Here is a 26,080-nt window from a genome sequence, read left to right as displayed (position 1 = left end):
TGACCTCTCTCAGAGAAAAACTTCAAGGATCATATTCAACTGTCTATGCTGTGTTTTAAGTTCATTTTCGTGGTCAGGTACATCAAGAACAGGTTTAGTCTTAAACCTCAAGCTTACCTTCTCACCATCAAACAAGAGCTGGCATGGTTTTGGTTTTGAGACTGAGGTGGTGTGAAAAATGCAAATCCTTAAATGTTATTTTGGAGACAGAGCATCGAGATATAACAATGGAAGATGAGCACGTACTTCGTATACCCGGAGAAATCCAAAATTCATCTTTGTAAAACCTGGTCATAAATGTCTCAGAACCTACTTTCCAAATGTTTCCATCATCAACTATGCAAGCTCCTGGATCATACATGGAGAAAGCCACCATAAGCAGCAGAGTTGTCATCAGCATCATTTGTTAAAAATATATATATATCGCCTAATGCTAACTGGGGCAATCCAAGACTATTTCTTTTATTAAAACTCTTATTTCCATGTTCCTTATAAATCATTTTTAGATTTCAGCAACCATCTTTCATCCATGTAAAAAATGAATCTACCGGGATATTCATATCCAGTTGAATCAGACAGCTTTCACAGTGTGTATTTTGTGCCATTGACCTTTTTAATAAAAAGGAGAAAGCCATAATTCCTGTTGTGAACAGCTCAACTGCATTCTTTACCAATAAAGTCTTTACAGATATCGAGATAAAAATACATAATTGTTTTATTCATTCAGTTATTAATTTCTGACTGTTCAATACCTTTACAATGGGATTACAAAAAACAGGTACGTCCTGTTCATACCTGTTTAGGTACTCCTTAAACTACCTCTAGGAGTCAATGAATTTAAAAAGGATGGAATTCTTGTACCGCATTCCTCATGTAAGGTACAGCTGCTGTCACCTAAAAAGGTCTCTTTTTAAAGATTTTTTTTTCTTAATGCAGGAACACTCTGAAGTGAAAAGAAAATAATTTACCATCGCATTTCAAGGATAACACCTTGTAATTAACAACTGCACACTTTTAGCTTAAATCAAACTTACATTTAAATCTGGACAAACACTAAGATCATCATTGTTAAATCAGTGTCTTTCACAAATGCCAGTCTTAAGTACTTAAATGTTTTAGTTTGTTTTTCCTCCATAAAGGCCGTTTAAATCAATCTGTGAAAGAGTACAGAAACACAGCTTTAATGAGAGAACTACAGATTTCATTAGCTGTTACTGACCTTCCAACAGCTTTTTATGAACTGCTTCTGTACAAATTGACAAGTACCTCGCATGGATCTAAAATTAGGCCTTTCTTCAACACTGACAATATAAAAATATATATTTTGCAATTATAATACATTTTTAACTTATTTACCCAAGAGTGAGGTTTCTTCAGTAGGGTATAACAGACGTAAGTGTTCTTGTTTCATCCATCAATGACAAAAAATCACATCAGTGTTCAGTAAAACATTTTCACGCCATTAGTTGCATTTTCAATAACCTCGCTTTTGTTTTTCTTCTTTGTCAAGAATAGCCTGTTTTAGACTTAGTGCAGCATCTTCAAACTGAGGGTTTAACTCTAAAACTTTCCTGAAATCTTTTATGGCCTCATCAAAGCATCCTGTCCCAAAGAAAAGAAAAAAGAATTACCTTTCTGTTAACTACTCACTCATAAAATAAAACAGAAGGGCTCTTAATGCTTTCACTAACACAATGCATCAACTGTACCTAATGGATGCACTACATTTGGATGTTCCAGAGGTCCAAGTAGGAGTCAAAAGTCTTCAGAGAAAAAGCCCAAGTGCCTATTTCTCGACCTAAATTGGGCTCAAGGATTAATTTAGGCAGTTTATTCCGAGAGAAAGAGCCACAAGGCCCACGCTCGGACAGCTAACTAATAGCCAGGCTGCGTTAATACTGGAACACTGGCAGACTGCTTCCCAGCTGAGGCCAGACTCCATCCTCCCTGAGTTCCCTCTGGTCCTGAAGTTTCTAGATCCTGACCATGCAATGGCCAGGCTCCAACAAAAAAGACAGGGGTGTAAATTTTCTTACAGCATATTTAAAATTGAGGGGCATCAATTCCCCCCAATGACAGCTGACAGCCCTCTGCAAATTGAGAAGGGTGCACTTGCTATGATTGTACCAACTCAAGATATGTTTTAGGTTTAATAGAAATGCTTGGAATTGACTGGCTAATGACCACTAATGCAGGTTTTCCAAAAAATTAAACTAAAACCGCATCTTTCTCTGATGGTTCCCTGAATAGTGTAACTTTAGATGATGCAGAAACTGTGTGTGAGCGTACAGAGGGGACTTCCAGCTAACACACCCTGCTATGACTGGGGAGAGAGCAGGTGCCTCTGCACCCCTCCTGGTGTGACACCCGTCCCCAGACGGTGCCAGGAGCTGCCTGTAAAATGGAGGGATGCACTCTGAACAGCTTTCGGAGAACCTGGCCAGCCACAAGCCAGCAGTGTCAGCACCCTGTTCCCTCCCGCAGCCCGTGCCAGGGCCGAGCCGTGCTCTCGGGGCCGTGTCGCCCTGCCCTGCCCCGGGTCAGCCAGGCCGGGTTATGCCGTACCCAGCCGGTAGAGCACCAGGCCCCTGTTGTAGTAGGGCACCTCGAAGCCGGGCTGGCTCTCGATGGCGGCCGCGTAGTCCTCCATGGCGGCGGCGAACTCCACCCGCAGGTACTTGATGTGCCCGCGGTTGTTGAAGGCGGTGGCGAGGTCTCGCCTGGCGCTGCTCGGGGGGGAGAGAGGCAGAGAAGCCGTGATGCGCATGGCGTGTGTCGTGTGTCCCCCCACAAAAAAAAAAGAAACCCACCCCCATTACCCCTGAGGCGCAGCCCGGGCGCAGCAGGCGATGTAGCGGCCGTACAGCTCCTCGGCCGCCGCCAGCTGCTGCGCCGCCAGCTCCGTGTGCGCCGCCGCCAGCAGCGCCGCCGCCGCCTCCCGCTGCATGGCCGAGGGGCCGCGGGGCCTGAGGTCGCCTCCGGGGCTGCCGGGGCCCGCCGGGAGCCGAGCAGCACTGAGGAAGAATGGAGAGAGGGAAGGGGAGGGCCGGGGACGGCGGCCCCGCGGCGCTGAGGGGAGGAGGAGCCCGGCCGGCAGCCGGCGGAAGGAGCCGCGCCCGCGTCAGCTGTAGAGGAGGCCCTCAGGGCCAGCGGGAGACAACCCCAGATATCAGAATATAAAAATATTTAATAAAGCGTATTCTAAATACAAAATAGGGTTTATTCTTACGTAGTGTGATGTTAACCAAAGACGTTTTCCCTCAGGTCGAGCGAAAAAGAACCTCACATACCAGGATAGAAAAAAAAATATTTAATAAAGCATATTCTAAATACAAAATGGGATTTATTCTTACGTAGCATAATGTTAACTGAAATACTGAAAGACACCTGGGGAAAAGTGTGAGTCCTCACCCCCTTTTCTCAAAAACACAGTGACTTGAGGTGAATTTTAATGCTTGCAACCTGCCAAGTGCTGACTCGTGGAGAAAGCTCATGAAGTGGAGAAAGGGCCTGCAACATTTCCATACAGCACTACCAAAGCTGTGGCTCAAAGCTAGCAATAAAATAGAACAGCTCAGGTCTAAGTAAAGCTATGTTCCTTGAACAGATTTCAAGAGCTGAACTATCATCCTCCTTCAAAATGAAGGTTTAACAGTTATCAGCTGCTCCCTTTGAGCTACCTGCAGGTACAACACAGCTCATTACCAGATTCCAGTTTCAAGGTTCACATCGGTTTCCTGCACTGATTAAACACAGCACCAGAGAAAGCTTGTGAACCCAATTGCAGACTGAAAGCACTGATTTCTAAATGTTCGCAAGTCCTTTATTACAGTTGTGGATTTAATTACACTTGGCAAAAGAACATAGCACAGGCATATAACTAAACTAGTAGTGTCACTCTAATAAAACAGTTGTGATTTGTGAATTTTAGGAAAAGCCAATTATTTCCTATGTAATTATAAAAATGAAAAAAGTGGAGTTCACTCAAAGTAAAATGTGTTAAAACAAACCTACATTCAGTTTGCATGGTTTAGAAATTAGGCTCAATTTACAATTCAAAAAGAATGCTGTTGGCTTAAACCTTTGTAAAAGAAAAGTTAACAGATATTTCTTCACATAAACGGAACCATTAAAATTTTCTTTTTTTTTTTTTGAAACATTTCTGTAATAGTAGCATTATCTGTGACAATACAGTAGAAAACATCATATGTGAATTACAGTTTAGACAGTATGTTTGAGATGTAACAGATACAAGGATAGAGACCTCTCTCCTCTGCTATGCTGAACTGTGGCACAGAGGGCAGAAGTTATAATTGCTTCTTTCTTTGGCTTTCATACAATGCTTACACACACTGCACATCCAGAATCGATACTCCAGGATAGGGTCTCCTGTTGCAACACATATAGGAAGTTTCCCATCTCCACTGTTTAAAGAGTAAATAAAAGGATAAAAACACAGTTTTTAAGTAGCAACAAAGACTTACTTTGTAGACATCTGCAAACCGTGTAACACCTTTAACTATATGCTAATTGTGTGCTTACAACTACTTACAAAACTGGTGATGTTTGTCTGTAAAATATTGCTTCTCTATTCAGATGTGTGCTAATTCCTTATTAGAAGTTATTACATCATAATAATTGCACAGTTAGAAGTATGTAAATCTTCACTCAACAGAATGCACACCCAGAGAACCATATAGTCAACAAATTAGGACCAGCAGATCCAAAGACGAAGTGAAAAACAGTAAAGGATATACAAAGGTAAGGCTCAATTGGCACCTGCACTTCTACTGCATTTATTCTTCCGAAGGGTCAACAAAAGTTATTAGTGAGTTTCCATGAAGTAAAAATCAAACAAGTTAAAATCCTGTTCATTAAAAATAAATCTGATTCACAATTTCCATGCTCATATGTTCCGTGCTTTTAGCCGAAAAAGATGTCAAAGACTCCATTTTGGGTACAGCCACTCCAAACAACCACCCGTTACACCTGCCCTTCATTTTCTGATTCTTTCACTTATTCATCTTCTCACACTGTATAGATGTAAGTAATTCACAAAACACTGTAGGCATTGTATTAGTTAAACATTCACTCATTCACATTTGCATCACACCACAACAGTAATGCAAACATAGTAACATGATTGCTGAGGTATCACATGCCACTAAAGTGAAGGTCCTAAAACTCTTGTGCTTCACATGTACTTTAAATTAAGAAGTTATAACCTGACTAGTACCTTGAATACAGACAATCTCTATTCTCCCAAATTAAGTAATGTTGTATTACCCTTTCTGTGAAAGGGCTAACACTGGCCTCATTCTTGCTCAGTATTTGGTTCAAGCAGCAAAGCATCTAACTTGGTCACACAAAAACTGCTTAAACACAAATACAGGCCACAGAAAAAAAAAACAGCAAAACAAACAAACAAAAAGGTGATTTGTTATTGTATCCTATAAATATAACCCACCTCTCAAGAACATCATCCAGATCAGATTTTTTGTTATTCTTAGGACAATGTCTCGTGAATATCTCTAAAGCAAGATCTTCGTATTGTTGCCTCTGGTCTGGGCTAAGAGTTTCCAAGGATTCTAGTTTAACAAAGGCTTTTGAACATGTATCAAATGCTCTATTTGCACATGCACAGAGAGCCAAAAGAGAATAGATTTCAACTGGAGGGATAATGTCTTCATAATCTCGCAAATGAAGAGCTAAGAGATAGAAAAAAAAAATCCAAGGATATCATTATGTGCCTTCTGAGAAATGCAAGCTTCTATAAGAAATAGTTGCTATGAGTATATAGCATCAGTCTTGCCAGTAATTCCATTGGACAATAAAAACCGAAGTCTGTTCATTGACATGGCTATGAAGCACGCATGGTTCAACACATTTCCAAAAATCAATTAAAAAAACAAGGAAAACCAAGGGGACTTGAATGACAACTGAAGGAGTTTTACTGATGCTGTGACACGTGCCTCCCTGACCTCTTTTTTTTTTTTTTTTTTTTAAACATGCTATAAGTATTTGAAATGGAGCTTCATTTTACTTGGAGAAAGTAGAGGGCGTGATTTGCTTCTCTAACTCCCACAGATTCTTTAAGAAGCTTTACAGGGAGGTCTGATGTGAATTAAAGAAGAAACTTAAAAGACAGAAAAAAAAAACAGTTAACAGAACAGATAAAAAGGCTGTCCAATTTAACAGGTAATATTTCGCAAGTTAGATTTCCATCGTAACCAATAATGTACTTTCCAGGTATCTTGACTACAGCTATATTCAGTTCATTACATGGCTTTGTTTTAAATTCAATGGATTTAGCAACAATAGAAAAATGTCAACTATAAATGAAATTACGTTCTGCGCAAGCCTGTAAAATTAGAACAGTTTCTTTACATGCTTAAAAACAATATCCTACCTGTTTTAAGTGCTGCATCTACAGAACCTTTGTAAAGCTGTCTTTGTGCAAGTATGAAAAAGTGGTAAGCCTCAGCTCCTCGCCAAGCATTGTCTGCAAAGCGATTAGTTGAAGAAAGAACATCATCTTCTAGCAAACCAGACAAAGCTGAAGCAGCCTGAAAACAAGCAGTATCACAAGTAATTTTTATACGAAACAGATACAGGAGGAAACAGGGATATATGAAAATAACTTTTCTGTACTTGGTGATTATACCAACTGTTTGTGTTAGCTAGAGAAAAAATATAAATATAAAATATATTTTAAAAAATATAAAATATAAAAATATATTTACAAATATATTTTAAAAATATAAATACATGGACCTAAAATCTATGTTGATAGGCATTTTACACAGTGCCTAAAAGGCACATATGGTGCAGATTTTCAAAGATAAATATCATATACATTCGTACAAATATATTCTGTGCACATCTGCAGACTAGTTCATAGTTTGGGTTAATATTCCATTTCAACACCAAATCTCTTAAAACTTTGTTTAACCTCTTTCATTTATGCATACAAAGTAAGTGCAAGCAGAAAAAAAAAAATCATCCAATTGCTTCCCCTATACCTGGAGCAGTTTCTCTCCTAAATTATATCCAACTTAGCTTAATCTAATCACAAAATCTCACTTTGGGACTGATACTTACTCCTAAATGTTAGTAAACTGAAAGTCTCACAGGAAAAAAAAATCTGTGTTTCTTAGTATGTTTTTTGTTGTTACAGTGAAAGAAAGATTCTTCCATTACAAGAACACATTAAACAATAGGCAGAAAAGTATCTAATAATATAAATGATTTAAGTGTTTAAAATATTATTTTAAACAATATGTCTTCATAGAAGACTAGCTTTAACTAAAGAAAGGAAAGCTTTTTTCTTGAAAGGAAAGGTGTTATTTAAAAAGAAAAGCCTCAGTTTTATTTATTCTCACTAAGTAGAATATAACAGTAAGTTTGCAGAACTCAGGAAAAAAAAAGACTACCTCTGAGCTTTTCCCTTTAACTTTTCCCCTTTGTTTATTTTGCATTTGTTCGTGGCCTTGCTCTATAAGTAAAGCTGATAATACATAAAGCTTTTTAACTCGCAAAGGCTTTGTTCTTTTCTTTGCTTCTTCATCCGCAATCTGAAAAAACAACACCGAGCAATTATTGTAGATAGATACAGATACAGATAAAAGTCACTTACTTCTCTTGGACAGTTACTCACTTGTACAAACCTAGGAAATTATGCCAAAATGGATGGATGTTGTATTTGAATATAATAATTTGGACTGCAAACAGAACTCTGAATGAATGTCTAAGTGAAGAATGCACATCATTCTGTATTTAACTAGCTTAGAAGTGTATGATGCCACATACTCAGTATGTTTACTCAGTAAAGATAAATCAGTGTAACCATATCTCCATATATGAGTCTGCTGACAATCTAAAAATAAACCAAAAAATAACAGATTTTTAAACAGTTAAATTTAAGAAATGCGTAAGAAATACGTAGCTTTCAACAAGATCTACTGGTTCTCCCAGTAAAGAATGGATCTTGAAAGTAACACATGCACACACACAAATAAGTTTGCTATAAAAATTGCATATCACTCTTACAGATATGTACATAAATCTCTGCAGCCAAACCAAATCTAGGCAAAGTACTTACCTTAAAAACACATAAGCAGTTTCCATTTGAAGGCAAAAACACCAAGATTTAACTTGCACTTCACAGCATTATTATTTTTTAAAATAAAGGAGACAAAACCAGTCCACACAGCATAAAACAGTGTAGACTTTGCACCCAGGCTGGTCTACTATACTCTTTCAACTAGACAACAGACCTTTTCTGAGGTGCAGTTCACCTCATTCTGAAGAGACAGTCTCAAAATAAATCAGATGGTTTGTGTTCTGAAAGTCTCCTCACTGCTGGCTAAAGAGAACATCCAGGGTAACTATTTCAGATAGAGATACCTTGAACTTAGAACTGGATTAATCTTGGCAGTATCCTGTGTAATGGCACATGCTTACCACCTGCACATGGTTAACACCCAGATAACACCAAGAAAATAAAGACAGCACGGAAATAACTGGGGTTTTGGACTAGCTTATTATTTGATATAAAAATAAAACCTGCAATACCTTGAACATGAGATTAGCAGCTTCAAAGAAATAATTGGCTTTACGATAGAGTTCTATAGCATCAAGGATTTTATTCTTTTCCAGTAAATGACTTGCATATCGGGCTAACAAGGATCCAATCTCTTTCATATTGTGATTTTTAGCCAGCTCCACAGCTTTATTCCACTAGAAATAAAAGCAAACAGAGAAATCAGCCTCAATTTTCCAATTACATTCTCGGAACAAGCTTTGCCATGAATAATCTGCAACATTTGCATGCAGTATTTCATCACTATTTAGAATGAGGCTACTATACAAGAAGTAAAAAAGAGAATACCAATGCTAACATCATTGCCAATCATTTGATACAGCATGCCTGTGAAACAAATGCTGGACCTTGGTCCAAAACCACAGAGAAAGCAGTTGCTTCTGCTTTGGTAAAAGCTTTGCTTTTGGTAAAAGCAAAATCACTTCATTGCTGCTCTGTTGGACGTGTGGATTTCAACACTTGTATTTCTGAAACCCAGACTCTCAAAAGCACATCTAAAAGAGGACATCAGCCCATGAGCTCACAGCATAAACAATTAAACTTCACCTATCCTTCTACACACCTCATTTTTGGTCCACAAATTTTCTTATCTTCAACAGTTTGGCTACTGTGTTTGCCCACAGAAGTTTGGCAGGACTGAGACTCCTGACTGAATCTCATACCCGATAGCCCTTCAGATCCATCAGCTAGGAAACTGTACACAAGGCCAACATTAACCAGCCTTGTCATGCCTGTACATCAAGCTCCTCATTGCCATTCACACTTTCTCTCCTATTTGTGTTGATGCGAACGTCTGTGCAGGTGAATCATACTGGGGAACAGCGCTAGCTGTAACATGCTGATCGTTTCTCAGAGTAGTTCTTTTCCAGCTACAGGCCAGTGCAGCCACAAGCACATTTGCATCTGTATAAGGAAGGAGGGGGAATATGGAAACCATGCAGCCAGAAGCTCTCTGGTCTTCCCCTCATTCCATCAAGAGGCACGGCTGCCTTCTGCTGACATGAAGTTAACTATAGCCTAGCACTACAAAGGCCACATGGGCACATATTTCTGTATGCTGAGCATGCTTACCACACACACAGAAGTAGCACTGCTGTAAATTTGTAGGGATTTGTCCTTTCACTGATGTAGCACTAATTTCAGATAACTGGCTTAAGAGCAGAAGTATGAGTTTTCATACATAAGAATCAGACAATTAACAAGAAATTGTATTTAACTGGGTAGCAGAATAAAAGCCTTAACTGCTAACTGTTATGGCTAAAGCAGATCATCTCCTCTTGTCCTACCTGGTTGAGATGTACACATGTATCCACTGCATCCTTTGGTCGATTACATTTCAGAAAGGCTGAAACAGCTTGTTCACACATTCCCACTCTTACAAACATATAAGCTATATCCTGAAAAAAAGCATCAGCACCACATTAAATTCACTTTCAAATTTTTACTACATTGAATAGTAACTACAACACCATTACATTTTTAATTCCAAAAAGCTGGAGAAAGGGGCTGTTTGTTTTATGGACTCTGAAGATAACATGCACTGTTGTCAATCTTCTGAATGCAAATCTTCACACACTAACTTCTGGAATGTACACTGCTTCTGACTTTAAAGGAAATGCTACCTTAAAAGTTTCCTTTCAAATCAAATCATACCAGAAGTACTGTGTTCTTATTATTTACTATCCATCTCATGAAACTTTGCAATTACAGAGATTAAAAAAAAAGTGCTGTATCTTGCTTTGTTCAAACAACTAAAACGAACATCAAGTTAGCATGCTTTGCATTTTTCAAGCATTTTGGAGTAATCAATCATATCACAGGCTTAAATTAGTTAGGACAATAGGTCATTTCAGGCCATACCACCAGCTTTCCCTCCTTTCAGCAGAGGATCTCTAATTTTCACTGCCCATTAACATTCCCACCAGAGCTATTATGTAAGACATTAAACCAGTGATAGAAACCAGGAAGAACTTGGGGGGAAAAAAGAGCATGTGAATTAGACGACAAAATGAAAGCTAAAGTAAGTATCCAGCCATGAGAAATGACTTCTTAGTGAAGCACAGTTATTTTAGAGACAAATGCCACAGGTGGGGAGGGAAGCAGTGAGTTATAACTTAGCCAAACTTAACCACAGAGCATGACCAATAACCACATCTATCTGGGGAACTGGCCAATAAGGGAAAGGAAGAATGATGGAGAATGAAAACAGTATTATTTTAGGATCAATACCAAAGTAGCACCATTATGCTTAAGTAAGTAGGTCATATGCTACATTCTTCCTTTGTTTTTCTCTTAACCCTACCAAGATGGGATACTTTAAATAAATAGTTCAGCATAAGTCAATGAAAAATAAAGGTGCTTCTTGCTTACAGGGAGTAATTTATTATTCTCCGGAAGCGAGTTAGCAAGATTCTCTAGTCCCTGGTAGTCCTCCAGCATATAGTAACACTCAGCTAAACGTTCCTGGTTTCGTCCTTGTACATAATACTGTACAGCATTTAACCTAGTAAGGAAAAAAAAAATGTTAAGTGTGGTGCTATTGGACATATAGACACAAGTAAAACTTCCAACTGGGTAAGCCAGCTTCATCTGTAAATTTAAAGTGACATTTTAAATAGGTAAGGTTTTGTAGCTAGAATTTCACAGCTTTCCTAAAATGCACTGAAAGTTTTACTTTTCAGAGATCGTTATACTAAAGTAGTAGCAAGATTGATTTTCTGACTAGCATAAGTCAAGGAATCTTAAAACCATATTCCCACACCTGCACAGATCATGGCTGAGAGTCAACAGCAACTTGTAGCAAAACTGAAAGCTTTGTTGAGTGCCTCTGTACTCTAAAACACAAGTAATAAGATCTCCAAGATCATCCTCTTAAGTTCCCTAAAGCATCTAAAAATATGTTTACAGAATCTACTCAAAAGTTTCCACCTACTTCGGGGCCCAAGGTCTTTGGGATAATACAATTCAGGTAATTGTGGTATGTAATGGAGCTGTGGAACACCATCAGGCAGAATGTTCTGGATGCTAAGAAATTTACATGGGCTTAAAAAGCAACAAGAAAAGTGTATGAAAGAAAATTTCATTGCAGGTCATTAACCACTAAGACACCACTTCTAGTTGAGTAAGTCTAGTATGTAGTTTTAGCATTCTAGAAAATCTATGGTTGGTTTTGAAACTCACTGATATTTAAATACCTTTCTTCTACTCTTTTTCTGTTTTAAATGATTTTCTTTTTTTTAATACTAGCCTAGATATAGAGAGTATAACTGTTTGTATAGGTATTTCTCTCCTCCCCTGCTCTGAAGGAACCAGATTTCTGACAACGCAGATTGATTTATTTATTTCCTTCATTCTTTAGATAGTTGATCAAAAACTCTTGTTCAAAGGTACAGGCCATGATGGAACCATAAATGTTTGTGCTAAATCTCATAACTCTAAAATTATTTTATGTATTACCCTGTCTTTCCCGACATCTATGCCTCCGCATAACAAGTCTCGTAACCAGTGTTATCGATTCCTTCAAACTTTCCTTCTTACTGCTTCCTTTACAGAACATACCATTTCTGACGGTCTGCAAAATAATCTCCGATAGCATTGTGTGCTTGTTCAAGAAGGGCATCATCTGAATCACCTGAGCCAGTTTTCAACAGCTGCAGTACTCGAAACCAGTCTCCTAGTTTTATCCGTAGTCCAATGGCAAGATCTCTAATATAAACGGAAGATAGCAGGGGAAAGCCAAAGACAATAAAATATCTAACAAAAGTCTTGAGATAGGTATCCAAAAACATTTTCACATTCATAAGGTACAAACAGGTATCACAGTGATACCTTGTACAACTTAAACAATATTCTGTATAAGTAAATACTTATCAGTAAGGGGAAAGGCCAAGAGGCAAGGAATATGAATAATGAAGGATAAAGATGATACGTAATAAAATTCATTTCAGAGACTTCTCTTTCAAATTCAAGATGACTCTGGGTGAAGGAGAAAGACTTGGGAGTAATCCTTCCTTTTTATTATTTACCCATTTCCTACCACGTAACATTGGAATTTTGTGTGTGCAAATGCTGCAACTCCACAGGTGGATAGGAAATAAGTGGGAGAAATATATATAGCTCATTTTAAAATATTCTAAACTTAAAGTGAGCTGAGGAATGCAATAGCAAGTCAGTGCAGTCAGCCAAATAAAAACATCTATCTAAAAAACTTAAAATTGTACTTGCAAAGTATATTTCAGCCTTATTTATGGTAGGTCCTTAGCAAGATTTTTCTAGTGGTGAGAAGACATACAAGGTCAATACAGAATTATTTTTTTTTCCTGGAGAATATGATGTTCTAATGCTGAAGAAACTAGTAAAAAAAGAAATCAGTCTTTGCATTCTACAATCCTATAATGGCCAAACTTCTCTTCAGCTATTTGGCGAGGAATGTGTCATATCTAAAAAAAAATAAATCTGTGTTTCTGTGCAACTCAAGTGCTTGTGAGACATTCCACCTCTTCAAAACAGCATACTTCCAAGGACTAATTATGTGCAAATTTTTCCCATTACCAGGCTCTAATATGAATCTTCCCCCAGCTCCTGCCTTCTTCCCCCTCCACTCCGAATTGGGGAAGGGGGACATTCCTCATTTTTACAGCATGAAAGAAGAATTATTATTTTTTCTCTAACATTCCCTACTTTTTTGCATGACCACATTAACCAAAGCCTAAACATTTCACATATGCAGAAATGATTCATGCTTCTTTTCATGTTTGACCACCTCCTACATGCTGCATCCAGCAATTGCTGCTTATTACTGAAAAAGGACAATGAGAAATATACAGTGCTCTAGCTAGCTAGCTAACTTATAATTTTCAGTATTACTGTCATTTTGCTTTGTTTTCATTCATGAGCAAAAACCTCCACTAGTCCACAATTTCATCCTCAGTCCTTTCTGTTTCTCCAGAGATTACAGTTAATTAAAAACTGCATTGTTTGTATATGTAATTGGAAAGAACGCGTACTTGGCAACTAGCTAAGAGCAAACAGTACTTAAACATTAGTTTGTTTGTATTTTTGGATTCCCAGATGAAATACCTACAAAATATTTGCTAGAAATATCTATGAAACACAGCACTACCTAGAGCAGCTGAGGTTTTGCAGTTTGTGATGTGCTGATTCACATACAGAATTGCTTACCTACGGATATAACAAAGTTCTCTCTGTCTGATCTTGTTCTGTGTTTCCAGAAACTGGTGAAGAATCCTCAGTGCTAAATCAGCCATTCCTTATTAGTACACACATTTTTTTTTCCCCAGACATTTTTATTTTATGTGCTGCTGAGATGACTACATGCAATTACCTTCTGTCCATATTCAAATACATTCTTTCAGCTTCTTCAAATCTGCTAAAATAGGCTGCCACTTCTGCTTGCTTCATTGACTCGCTCTGCAGGTTTCCTAGACGCTTTACAAATTTAATACCTTGATAATCTTTGCAGCGCACAAAAGCTTGTTCTGCGGTCTGCAGATCTAGCTTCTGAAGAGCAGCTTCAGCCAGAAGACGCCTGTGTGAAAAACAAACATAATACATACAAAAGCAACTATAAAATAAGTTAAATAACAATCCAATTAACCAGTCATTATTTAAAGAAGACATTCAAGTTAGTGCTACAGCAATATTCAACTGTATTGCTAACTAACCTTAATTTAATTGTCCCCAGTACATTCTGTGATCTAACATGCGATCAGTACTTACCCCGTACTGGTTCAAGGAAAGATATTCAAATTGCTAATATTCTTTTGTTCAGCAAACAGAATGACACCGGATTGGTAAGAAAGGACAGTATTTGAGTGTTACAATTTGTCTGTGTGAAATGTGTGGATAGCCTCAATGCAGCACCATTTAAATTTTTCTGCCTATGCATATCATAACTTTAAACCTTGATGGCAACTTCAGTATACGGGCTCCAACTAAATTGGCCGTGAAGAATAAATTATATTTCTAATCCATCTGGATGTTCTTTGTCCAGTTAGCACAGCAGTTTGGGAGAGCAGAACAGTTCAGGAAATGTACTAGTACTGCCTAATTGGTTGAGTTCTGCAAATAGAAAATTTCTACCTTCAGACTAACCTATACCCATCAGGTGGTTTGCAAGTTTCTAGAATTTTCTGCAAAAATAAGACTAGGTATATTTAGACTATCTGCTTGACATCTTAAAATGAAGTTAATGCAGCAGGAAACTGATAAATCCAATAATATTATTGCTGTACTCAGTGATGTAAGCCATGCTTTGGCGGTATTAACTAAGTATTTTTGCATCAATTTGAGAAGGTTAATATCACTTCAACTCAAGTGTTCACCACTTACACCAGTGAAACCAAGAGGAAAAAAATATACAGAAATTTAATCAATGTGCAACACAATTCAGCCTTTTTATTGAGCTGCAGCAATAAGGGAACCGTCCTGTTTTCATGTGGAATATATCTGCTGTATAGCCAGCGTTTCTAGAACGAGATTTCAGCAAGGCCAAGTGCAAGGTCCTGTATCTGGGCTGGGGCAATCCCAAGCACAAACACAGGCTGGTCAAAGAATGGATTGAGAGCAGCCCTGAGGAGAAGGACCTGGGGATGTTGGTTGATGAGAAGCTCAACGTGAGCCAGCAACGTAAGCTTGCAGCCCACAAAACCAACCATATCCTGGTTTGCATCAAAAGCAGTATAGCCAGCAGGGCAAGGGAGGTGATTCTTCCCCTCTGCTCTGCCCTTGTGAGACCCCGCCTAGAGCAGTGAGTTCAGCTCTGGGGGCCCCAGCACAAGAAGGACGTGGAAGTATTAGAGTGAGTCCAGAGGAGGCCATGAGGATGATCAAGGGGCTGAAGCACCTCTCCTATGAAGAAAGGCTGAGGGAGTTGGGGTTGTTCAGCCTGGAGAAGAGAAGGCTTCAGGGACACCTTACAGCAGCCTTCCAGTGCCTAAAGGGGGCTGCAGGGAGGCTGGGGAGGGACTCCTTGTCGGGGTGGAGTGATAGGACAAGGGGTAATAGCTTTAAACTAAAAGAAGGTAGGTTTAGATTAGATATAAGGAAGAAATTCTCTACTGTGAGGGCAGTGAGGCACTGGCACAGGCTGCCCAGAGAAGCTGTGGACGCCCCATCCCTGGAAGTGTTCAAGGCCAGGCTGGATGGGGCTTTGAGCAACCTGGTCTGGTGGGAGGTGTCCCCGCCCAGGGCAGGGGGTTTGCAATGAGATGATCTTTAAGGTCCTTTCCAACCATTCTATGATTCTGTGATCTGTTCTGTACACATATATGACATCCTATGTTTCCTTGCATATTGAAGATCAAGCAATTTTGGAGCAAGGTGAACTGCATTTGATGTACATTTTCTGATTTTACTACAGAAAACTTTTACTGAGACACAGACTGTTTCAAAAACTAACAGCTGTTTTATATTAAATAACCAGATGGTACTAGCATAAAGTATGAACAGCTTCAAAATTCCACAACTTTTCAGCTAGTTCAAAATATTAGTAAAAATGAGAACTTACAAAAATAACATTTTACCATCATCCTCAAGCTAATAGAATTATATTAGCATTACAGAAGCTTTCAATAAGTAGCTATCAAATCCTGTTTTTCAGAAACTAAGTCCTGAATACAAAAGCACAACTAAATAGTTAAGGAATGCTTTTGGGGACAGACCCTTAATGCAAGTGGTCTTAGAATTACTCAAACACTAGCTAAATTCCCCTCCGAACTGTTAGAATTAATCGAACTCTCAAACTCCCCCAATGCAAGCCAAATGTCCAGGATTTAAATACAATAGTTAACTTCAAAGCAGAGCCAAAATTACTACAGCAAGGTACAGATACAGAAACAATCTCCACAGAGTTAAAGAGAACTGGCATAATGCCACAAGTAACTTATCAGAGAGTTTTAGTTTCTGTTACTGTTTTTCTTTAAATTATTGACTTTTCTTTTAATTAGATATCGTGGCATTTATTCTTCTAGCACCTACAATATGGGACATTAAGTGGATTTCCAGCACTGTTTTTCACATTTACTCTTTCAAATTTGCTGTGCAGAATTTTAGTTTAATTGTTGAGTCCAACAGCTCCTTTCCTCAGATTATTTCCTTCCTAAAGCCTGTATCAAATCATGATTGATGTACCCTCCTCTTCTCACTTCTCTCCTTCATGACCTGTCCAAAATGGTGCATGGTTAATTAATTATACATGACTAGGAAGAAAAAGTCACTTTCCCTGCATTCTGGAAAAACACACCACATAGCCTGAAACTGTCCAAACACACCAGTTCCAAAAGATGTAGGGAACCAGGCTAGCAGGGGACTGCAAGATTCTCTTTAGGCCTTACATAAACACTATAATACTCTTTCTAGGTGATTCAGCCTCAACATGAAGACATTCTCATTTAGAATAACAGCCCTTCAGATTGCAGCTGAGCACTGTTATTTAAAAAATAATGATTCTCATTAAAGTGTATACTGGTTGGCTATTCTTACTCTGAAGTTTTTTTTTGTTTTTTTTTACTTGAATAGCTAGTTCTGTCTGAATAGGAAAAAAATACAAAAGAAAATAAATTTAAACAAAGAAAGGTGGATTATTAAGAGGTTTTTACCAAAGCCTGGGATGTGGATTATCTTCTATGAATTGGGAAGATTCCTCAATCCCAACTTCTTCAATCAGTGCTCGACTGTCTCGTAATGAGCGAATCTCAAAATTGATGATGTAATCTTTGTTAGGACGTTCAGGATTCTAACACAATTAATAAAGAAACACAATTTTATTTTATGTTACATTTATTTTCACCTGTCAATACCTACTGTTCAAATCATTAAGACAGATACCAACTATTCCTACAAAATAAAATTCATTATACTTACCTTTAGTATTTCATCGAGAAGAACAGATTTGATTTCTAAATCTTCAAAGTTGCAAATATATCCAGAAGTTTGTATAGGTTCCTTAAAGTAAAGTTAAAAGGGAATAAACCTGTATTCTAAATAAATTCTAAACAAACCTCTTAGGTATATGTAAGAAGATTTCCTTCTTGTCCAAACTAGGATTTAAGAGCATTTCTAACAGAACATAAGTACTAAAATCCTTGGCATAAATGGTAATTCCATATAAACCAACATAATTAAAAATCCTTGTTTTCTATAACTAGATTATGAGAAAAAAGATAAAGGAAAACCTGCCAATATATGGATTCAACAGAACAGTGATCTGCAAGTAACTTTTCTAAAAAAAAGGTCAGTTCTTTATTTTTCAAAAGCATATATATATTATGCTCCTGAAAATGTCATACATGCAAGAAAAATTACAGCTTTTTTTTTTTTACTTTTTGTAGGTGTGATAGTTCATTTTTTATAGTTGTTTCATCAAACAACACCCTCACATTAGAGTTGACTAGATTTTGAGATTTCCAGTTATTTATTTATATGAAGTCTATATACCTAAACACTTACCTAATTAAACTGTAAACACAAGAACAACACTATTCAAAATAGAGCCATTAACTTATAAGTGAATTTATAAAATGAATAGTTCATATTTACCTCTGGATCCAAGTTTCTGAAGACATACATTCTTGTTTTCTCCATCATTGCAAACAAATCTGGATTATCTTTGGCCCATTTCATATCCCAGACATCTTTGCGTTCCAGTTTCAGCTGTTCACCTATCACTTGCTGTCCTGTACTGTCTATTACCCGTGCATCCAAGTCAAAGAAAGTCAAAACACCTGAAAGGTCGATGATAGCAACGCGACTTGGGGAGCAGGGGAAGGAAAGAAAAAAAAATAGGACTGCTAAATAATACTATTCAAAGCTATAAATCTGAAATAATTTCCTGAGCTGGCACACTTGAACCAAGTTTCCCCTCTAATCTAATTTGATGCATTCAGATGCATGTGGCTTTCATTTATCATACAGCAGAGAGAGAACAGAGACACAGAAGAAAGATATTCTCAAAACCAAGGTTTTCATCTGCTCTAAGGATCTGGCCCTGGAAGGTTCTGAAAAGTGCCTGGTTTTTATCCATCATTTTGAAGATGTTTAGTACTTCAGATAAAAAGTTGAGTAAACTACAGGTTCAGCACCTCAAACTGTTTTCTTCACAGAGCCTAAAATTAAAAATTGAACATATGTGCTTTTCATTATTTACTAGGAGGCAGATTCTTAAATTAAAATACAGTGTGTGATCCAGTGTGTTCATCTCTAAAACAGGATTTCTGATATTTCTACAAAGGGTGTTCTTGATATCTTTTCTAGACAATATGAAGTATAATCCAATTAATCTTTTAAGGCATTTAGAAATTGAATTTTCCACATATTTTAATGGGTTACATTTGAAAATTTCTAATTACATAGGTTGTCAGGGAATCACAGTAACCTGGATTTACTGTTAGTAATTTACTACAAGGCCATTTTAAAAGCATTTTTAAATATTGAAAGGTATTTAGACACCCTAAATCCTTATTAAAATCTCAAAAGCAAGTCAGACAATTAGCTTCAAAACACTTGTGGATCTGAACCTTTTCTACTAACACAAAATCACTGAGGAAGGTAACAGTTTGGGTTCAAAACAAGACTAATGCAGCTATGACTAGATCATGTTGCCTTTCAAGTAATCTGTTTTTGGTCTATACCTGAACATGTGAGCAACCTACATGCTCATTACAAGTTTTGCTTGAAATTATAAAATTTTTCTGAAGTGATTAAAATTGTCTTATGAGTGCCCTTCAGTTTATTTTTGCCTTTTCTGCCAAGACTCTCCGCACTCTCATCAAAAAAAAAAAAAAACACTTAAATCTTAGTGGTTGTCTACCAAGTAGAAAGCAGCTTCAGTATTGGCACAGCTGAAGCTTAAGAGAACTAGTCTTGTTAGGAGCTTTACCACCAGCTACAGCTTGTAACAGTGGTAAAATTAACACGGGATGAACAAACACAGAAACAGAAAAAAAGCCTTAGAAATACAAAATCTTTATCAATTCATGATCACAGGAGGCTTATGGCTTATGTTTGGTTTACCTAATAATACAAAAATATTTTCCTGTATATGTTTCCTTAAACCTCCCACATACACCTTAAAGAGTTTAATACACAAGGAAGCTCTAGTTACTCAGTCTCTCACAGCAATCTGATGACTGGCCAGACTGATTACTAGTAAGTTGTTAAGCAACCATTAATGCCTAACAAAATAAGTAATTTATACTGAAGAAAAGCTGTTGCCTAATTACTAGTATTTTCACCAAAATCTGTTCGCTGTGTTGGAAGCAGACCTGTGACTTACCTGGAGTTGCAGTTCAAAGACAGCTGATATGGCCGGCAGTTCAGGGTATACTTCTGAACTATGCCAACATTAGGAAGACTGTACCTCTGAATAGTGCCAGATTCTCTGCCCTAGAGAAAAGCAATGCTTGCTTATTTTTCTACAAATACATAGCTTAACAAGATTTTCTTTATATGCTGTCCTAGACTAGAGGGTTTAGTCTAGGACTACTTTAAGGTAGTCCAAACTTCATTCCTTTTCTTTTTTTCTTGCACCCAAGACGATCTCCTAAGATCCTCATGTAAATTGCCTTTCACATTTGACTTTTTCCACACACACACACACACACATATACACACTCTATAAACTGAAAAGCAGATTTGGCCAGGAATGTCAGAAAATCTTGACCACTGTAATATTCATTCGACTTTAACATGTTTATCCAGATCTGGTCTCATATGTATTTCCTCTCATTCCCTTCTTTTTTAACCAAAGTCACTGATTAACTACCCTCTTCATTTCTCTTTCTCACTCTTACTCTTCAAGCACAAACAGAATCCTACAGTCAACTACCGACCCTTATACTTTCTTCATTTGTTTTCTTTCCAATCACTCACTGATTTTGTCAAACCCATTCAAAAGATGTCATAAAAATCACTGGAATAGGAGCATGGGAAAACATTGAGATTTTTCTCTGGGGGGTGGTTAAGATGAAGAGACAATGTTCTCTTCATATTTTTGTTTTGCTAGGTTAGTTTGCTTTACAGCCCGCCCATTATGTCTGTTCATCTAATGAGATCACTCCTCTCAGACCAGAAAAAAACACACATCAGCTGTATGGCATGATACAATACCTCACAAATTACAAATGTATAATACATAAATGTATTAACATAGCAAAATACATAAATGCAGTATTTACAGAATCACACAGAATGGTTGAGGTTGGAAGGGACCTCTGCAGGTTATCTGACACCTAGAGCAGGCTGCCCATTTTTACATTAGATGGTGAGCTTTTTTTGCAATCAAAGTCTGGGAGATTTCTTGTACCTCCTATCTACAGCGCACATGAAGAAACAGAACCAGCAATGCCATTAACTGCATCGTCTGTCACAGAAGAGGCCAGCGGCTGCCTGGAGATTAATCCATGAGAGTCTGTTATCACCATGGATAGGTAACAGAAACTCACATCATCATACATAATATTATTAATATGTAAATAGGAAAACTTTGTACATCTTTGGGCATTTACATACAGTCTAAAAGAGACCTCCCAGAACTCCAGTCACAGAATTGAGCCCTGACCTGGACCTTATCCTAAGAAAGGTGAATTAAACTCTACCTGTAAGTACTAAACCAGGCACCTTGTCTATACTTAAATTACAAGCAGTTAACAAATTAGCCCTCCCAAAGAAAGATTCCAGACTAATGGAAGAACCTGTAGAGTTATCTTTGAAGACATCTAGAAAGGGATTTCATCTATGTTAAGTTTAGATACCTAAATGCATCCTGAAAGCCAATAAAAGCAGCATGTCCAGCCTTAAACAACAGAAGTTTAAGCACTTAGTAAGGTGGACCACTCCACCTAAAACCCACATACAAGTCAGTTACCTAAATCATAAAGACTAACCCACCCTGAATTCAAAAAAGCTTTTGAAATTACGACTGCTTATGAGTTAATTGCAGAAGAGTCTCCTGCCTACAAGAGCATGTGGCAATTATTTGGTGGTTTTACTCAGCTGGGCAGCCAAGCTCCATCACAACCACTCTCTTACTCCCCCTCCTCAAAGGGAAAGGGGGGAGGAAATATGATGAAGAGGGCTCAAAGGTTGAGGTAAGGACAGGGAGATAACTCAACAATTATCATGACGGGCAAAACAGACTCAGTATAGGGAGATTAGACAATTTTATTGCCTATTACTAACAAGCTAGAAAACTGAGAAGCAAAGAAAAACCAAAAACACCTTCCCCCATTCACCCTCTTCCATCTCCTCCCCAGAAGTGGCACAGAGGAACCAGGGTTGCGGTCAGAAGAAGCTATTTTAATCCTGTAACTTACCACAAGTAGAATCTTATCAGATGCTGTTATTGCACAAATTGGATCTCTTGTTCCCTGAAAGTATACGAGCAATAACAACACCAGTTTTAATACTACAATAAGAATGTACCTCTAAAGAAGAGAAAAGTTATATTTAAGTATACAAGAAAATTGCCAAATACACACACGAAAGGGGCTATTAAACTTAATCATTGTACAGTAAACGGATTGTTTATGACATTAGTAACCTTTGGTATAGGAAACATAACAACAGTAATAGTAACAGCTTCCTTTCTTCTCCTGCCCCTCCACCAGGAAAAAAAAAATAGAAGAGATATTTAACATAAAACACAAGAAGGCAACAATCCCTGACTTGAGACCCGTAATTAATTTCAGACATTTAATGATATGTGTGTGTGCGTGCTTTCATAAAGTGAGAAAAGGCCAAAAATACTAGAATAGATTACAAGCATTAGAGTTTCAACAAGCTTACATTTTGTTGAAGTAAGGAGCTGCTTCTCAGCTTCTCACCAAGAAAACAGCAGGGGTCCATTAACTCTCCACAGTACAGAATAAACTTTTTCCTAAGTTCCATACAGTTTAGTGTACATTTCCAGCAGTACATAATGATAAAATAACAACATACTAACCAGAAGGAAGAAAACTAACGCTTATGTACGAAAGGTAGAAGTAAAAGAAAGTTGATGTAAAATGACTGCTGCTAATAATGAAAACCTATGCAAATGCATAAATAAACTCTACCTACTAGTCTTTCAAGCTACCTGTGATACCATAATAAGCTAGCTAAAAAACAATGCTCACTTCAACAGCTTTGCTGTAATCAAGTTGTCTATCTGCAGATCCTGAAGGTGTGTCATCAATATGATAAATCCTGTAGAAAAGAAAAACAAAAATGGTTTAGTGGGTGACATTGGTAGTAGGGTGATGGTTGGACCAGATGATCTTGAAGGGCTTTTCCAACCTTAATGATTTTATAAAATACGGTGACAGGAGATAGTAGATTTATAGAAGGATGCAACAGCATCTCTATGAAAGAAAATATTTTTCAAAAATCATAAAGTTGCAAGCCTGTGGAGGTGACAAATATTAATGCCAATAATGAGAGCATGGGAAGGAAAACTTTTGGAGGATGGATGAAGACAATTTTGACTTGTTTAGTCAGAGAACAGCCCATACAGAATTACAGGTCAAAGATACAGTCAGACAAGACTGTATTTAGAGAAGAACTAGCTGGATAAAATATAATATAATAGCCCAAAAATATAATAGCCACTGATACACAAGCAGCAGTTAAAGTTATCAGAGTGAATATAGCTGCCTAGAAACTAAGGATACAGAGTAAGAAAATAAAATTTAAAAAAGCATTAGACATGCAGCTATCATGTTATCCAAGAGACTTGGATAACAACCACACATTTGTCACGAAAAACTATAGGCTTGCAAGTCAACGAATCTGAGTAGAAAAACAATAACGAGGAGTTCATATTTTAGGTATGGGATAGTCCACCTTTACCAAAAACATTATTTATGTGAAAGAAAGAGAATGAAAAAGCTTGAAGACAAACCTTTCCCTGCCTTCTTTTCTGGTCCGTGCTACCTGATTAATTTCCATTGCTGTGAGCTTCTTGGCCACACGATATTGCCAGACGTAGAACGCTTCTTTTGAAGCTGCTATCACATGTGTTTTGGTCATTGTGACAAACAACGGCCCTGTTACAAAACCCAAATGGTTGTGAAATGAGAGCAGCAAGTATTGGACTAGATGCTAATTTATAAAATTTCTCCCAGATGGATGAAACCATATCTCCGTAAATTGAAGGACAAAAGTTCTCATTAATTGAAAAGAAATTTCACTCTTGCCTTGTTCAGATGAATGAATAAATTATTTCAAGGCTCAGTTTTAAAATCAATACTTTTCTCCCTATTATTTCAACAACTTTCCCTCTCCTAAAGAAGAGGGTATAAAATACATAAATTTTCAGGTTAATGCTCAATTCAGGGATGTCTCAAGTGTTTAACAAGATCTGTAAAACATGGAACTATTTTAAGTATTTGTAATTATTCATATACAAATAAAAGAAAGACTACAAAGATGACAGAGAAAATATTCTTTGATTAACACCACTTCAAAACAGTTAGCAAATTTCAAGTTAGACAAGACCCAGAAATGCTATTTGTATCTTAGTTAATAGCTGGGCCAAAGAACAATTCTTCACCTGCATTGCAGTAAATTAAATATTTACTAAAGCTTGCACCCAGTCTTACTTTATAGCAACCAAATATCACTGTGCAGGAAGGCAAGACACGTTCTTTATTTTATCCCTAAAACCATACATATAGGCACTCAAATCATTACATTATTCTTTATATATAATGTATACTAACATACATAACACTGTCTTGGCTGTATTATGGCTTTTTTTTTTTCCTTTCAGAATTTTGTTTTAACTTTCTCAAAACCAGCAAATGCATAGAAAATACATAGGAAAAAAAAATAAAAACACCTCAGAAACCTATTAAGTAAATCCCTCAACATCTCCCAAGTTCCACAAAAAAATCAGTATGCCACCACACGAACAGGCAAATTCAAGTCTGTAACACAGCCTGTCAGCTAAACATTTGTGTCACAGAGAACATGCTGTGAGCACAAAATTTCACTCTTTCACAATGAATCTCCTCAATTTTTCTGTACTTTAGCAGAACACGGAACTCTGGAGGGAGCTATAAGCCTGCCGTAAGGTAGAACAGTCCTGTGACAGGCAGATGGGGAATGACTGGTTGAACAGATTTCATTTTTCTGAAACCAAGAGGATTATAATAAGCTACGTAACAGCTGTAGAATACTTTTTAGTATAAATGTAAATACTGGATGAGAAGGTTTAGCGATGATGCTTAACATGTGAGCACTAGCGTAGATACAACAGTTGTTTACATTATATGCAATCAATGTACTTCATTTACTTGTATCACATTTCAATAATTAGTCTTGTACTCAACACCTGAAGGATACAGCCCCCTCAGATTCATTTATTAAATTCGTAAGCTTTACGTATTTGCTCTGTTCTTCTATTACCCTGCAGCTGTACCTGCTGTAACAAAAACAATACCTTTATCTTTCAAAATAGGAAGGTTTTCTGATCTTTGCAGGAGTAAGTTTTCCCTTTGTTCAAATCACGAAAATTTAGTACTAAACCTCGTATGTGCACTCAGCTTAGTCAGCCCTTGAACTTCATTGTCTTGAACCAAGACAATGTTAAGCCAAGCCCACATCTGAAGGCTATGGGCATTCCTCAGACACACCAGATGATTCCCCACTAGACCTACATCTTACACAGAGCCTAAACTTACTTATTTGTGCATATCCCAGAGTACCCCCACCTTGGAAAAAAACGATATTCACATAAGCTATACTGTCATCCAGAAACAAGATGGAGACACACAAATGCTTCATCCAGGAGTCTGATGAGTGAAGCATTTTATGAACATGCCTAAGACTTACACTGATGGTTGCTATCAAAATCCAGCTCCTTTCCCACCTCCCACTTCCCTACCACTTGTTTTACATCAGCTTTAGCAGTAACTTAGCCACAGAGTAAATTGGATCAGTTTGTTAATTGATTTGACTGAAAGCTAACCCAAAAACTAAATAAGATTAGTTTACATTGGATTAAAGAGAGAATCACAAATGCTGGAGCCAACATAAAAGAGAGGGCAGGAAAAAGAACCCAGCAAAGATGGTAAAGACCTTCTCCTTCTTTGCAACAGCAGGCCAAATTATGGTTGGGTTTAAGCTAAATGTGAACATTTTACCCAGCACACAGACACAACCATCAGGATCAGACCCATTCAAACACACATCTGGGAGAGAAGCATCTGTATGTGGGAAGTGACCATTTTGCAAAATTGCCTACATAACAAAAGCAATTGCACAATGGTGGGATGCAGGGATTTTTTTTTTCTAGAATTGATTAAATGCTTTATACTGGACAATCACTGAACAGCCAAACACCAAAGCAAAGAGACAACAACCCATGTAGAAATATCTGGGAGTAGGGAACTAGAGCACAAATTTCTCCCTTCCCACCTCAGAGCCTTAATCATTGGGTTACACTGCTCCTAAAATGCTTTCCATCTTGGCTGTGTAACA

At 37.5% G+C, this 26,080-nt stretch overlaps 2 protein-coding genes across 2 annotated transcripts in view; both read right to left on the bottom strand.

Moving 5' to 3' along the window:
* Positions 1–592: 592 nt before the first annotated feature.
* On the bottom strand, positions 593–3,075 carry TTC32 (tetratricopeptide repeat domain 32). Its single transcript, XM_035560214.2, has 3 exons — positions 2,820–3,075; positions 2,566–2,726; positions 593–1,602 (listed from the first exon to the last, which is right to left on the bottom strand). Exons 1-3 carry the CDS (start codon positions 2,945–2,947, stop codon positions 1,475–1,477), a joined length of 417 nt encoding a protein of 138 aa, XP_035416107.1. The 5' UTR covers positions 2,948–3,075; the 3' UTR covers positions 593–1,474.
* A 204-nt stretch (positions 3,076–3,279) lies between these two features.
* WDR35 (WD repeat domain 35) overlaps positions 3,280–26,080 on the bottom strand; it is a 41,565-nt gene continuing 18,764 nt past the window's right edge. The window contains exons 12-27 of the mRNA XM_035560145.2: positions 23,499–23,643; positions 22,735–22,804; positions 21,934–21,987; positions 19,896–20,005; positions 18,161–18,371; positions 17,486–17,566; positions 17,221–17,357; positions 13,947–14,150; positions 12,161–12,307; positions 10,973–11,105; positions 9,889–9,999; positions 8,575–8,739; positions 7,434–7,574; positions 6,410–6,566; positions 5,468–5,708; positions 3,280–4,424 (exon numbers count right to left, since the gene is read on the bottom strand). Coding sequence (XP_035416038.1) covers positions 4,277–4,424; positions 5,468–5,708; positions 6,410–6,566; positions 7,434–7,574; positions 8,575–8,739; positions 9,889–9,999; positions 10,973–11,105; positions 12,161–12,307; positions 13,947–14,150; positions 17,221–17,357; positions 17,486–17,566; positions 18,161–18,371; positions 19,896–20,005; positions 21,934–21,987; positions 22,735–22,804; positions 23,499–23,643 — 2,255 coding nt within the window. The 3' untranslated portion in view covers positions 3,280–4,276. The remainder of the gene's footprint in view (positions 4,425–5,467; positions 5,709–6,409; positions 6,567–7,433; positions 7,575–8,574; positions 8,740–9,888; positions 10,000–10,972; positions 11,106–12,160; positions 12,308–13,946; positions 14,151–17,220; positions 17,358–17,485; positions 17,567–18,160; positions 18,372–19,895; positions 20,006–21,933; positions 21,988–22,734; positions 22,805–23,498; positions 23,644–26,080) is intronic.

This window comes from Cygnus atratus, chromosome 3 (assembly GCF_013377495.2).
Source record: "Cygnus atratus isolate AKBS03 ecotype Queensland, Australia chromosome 3, CAtr_DNAZoo_HiC_assembly, whole genome shotgun sequence".
NCBI classification, from domain to species: Eukaryota; Metazoa; Chordata; class Aves; order Anseriformes; family Anatidae; genus Cygnus; species Cygnus atratus.
This window is presented reverse-complemented; position numbering and strand designations above follow the sequence as displayed.

Excerpts from the sequence above, each read along its gene's own strand:
- TTC32 (XM_035560214.2), bottom strand. The coding sequence starts at position 2,947 with ATGCAGCGGGAGGCGGCGGCGGCGCTGCTGGCGGCGGCGCACACGGAG. Across the intron at positions 2,727-2,819 it reads GCCCGGGCTGCGCCTCAGGG|CGCCAGGCGAGACCTCGCCA; the intron begins GTAATGGGGGTG and ends CCCCCCGAGCAG. Across the intron at positions 1,603-2,565 it reads CCTGGTGCTCTACCGGCTGG|GATGCTTTGATGAGGCCATA; the intron begins GTACGGCATAAC and ends TCTTTGGGACAG.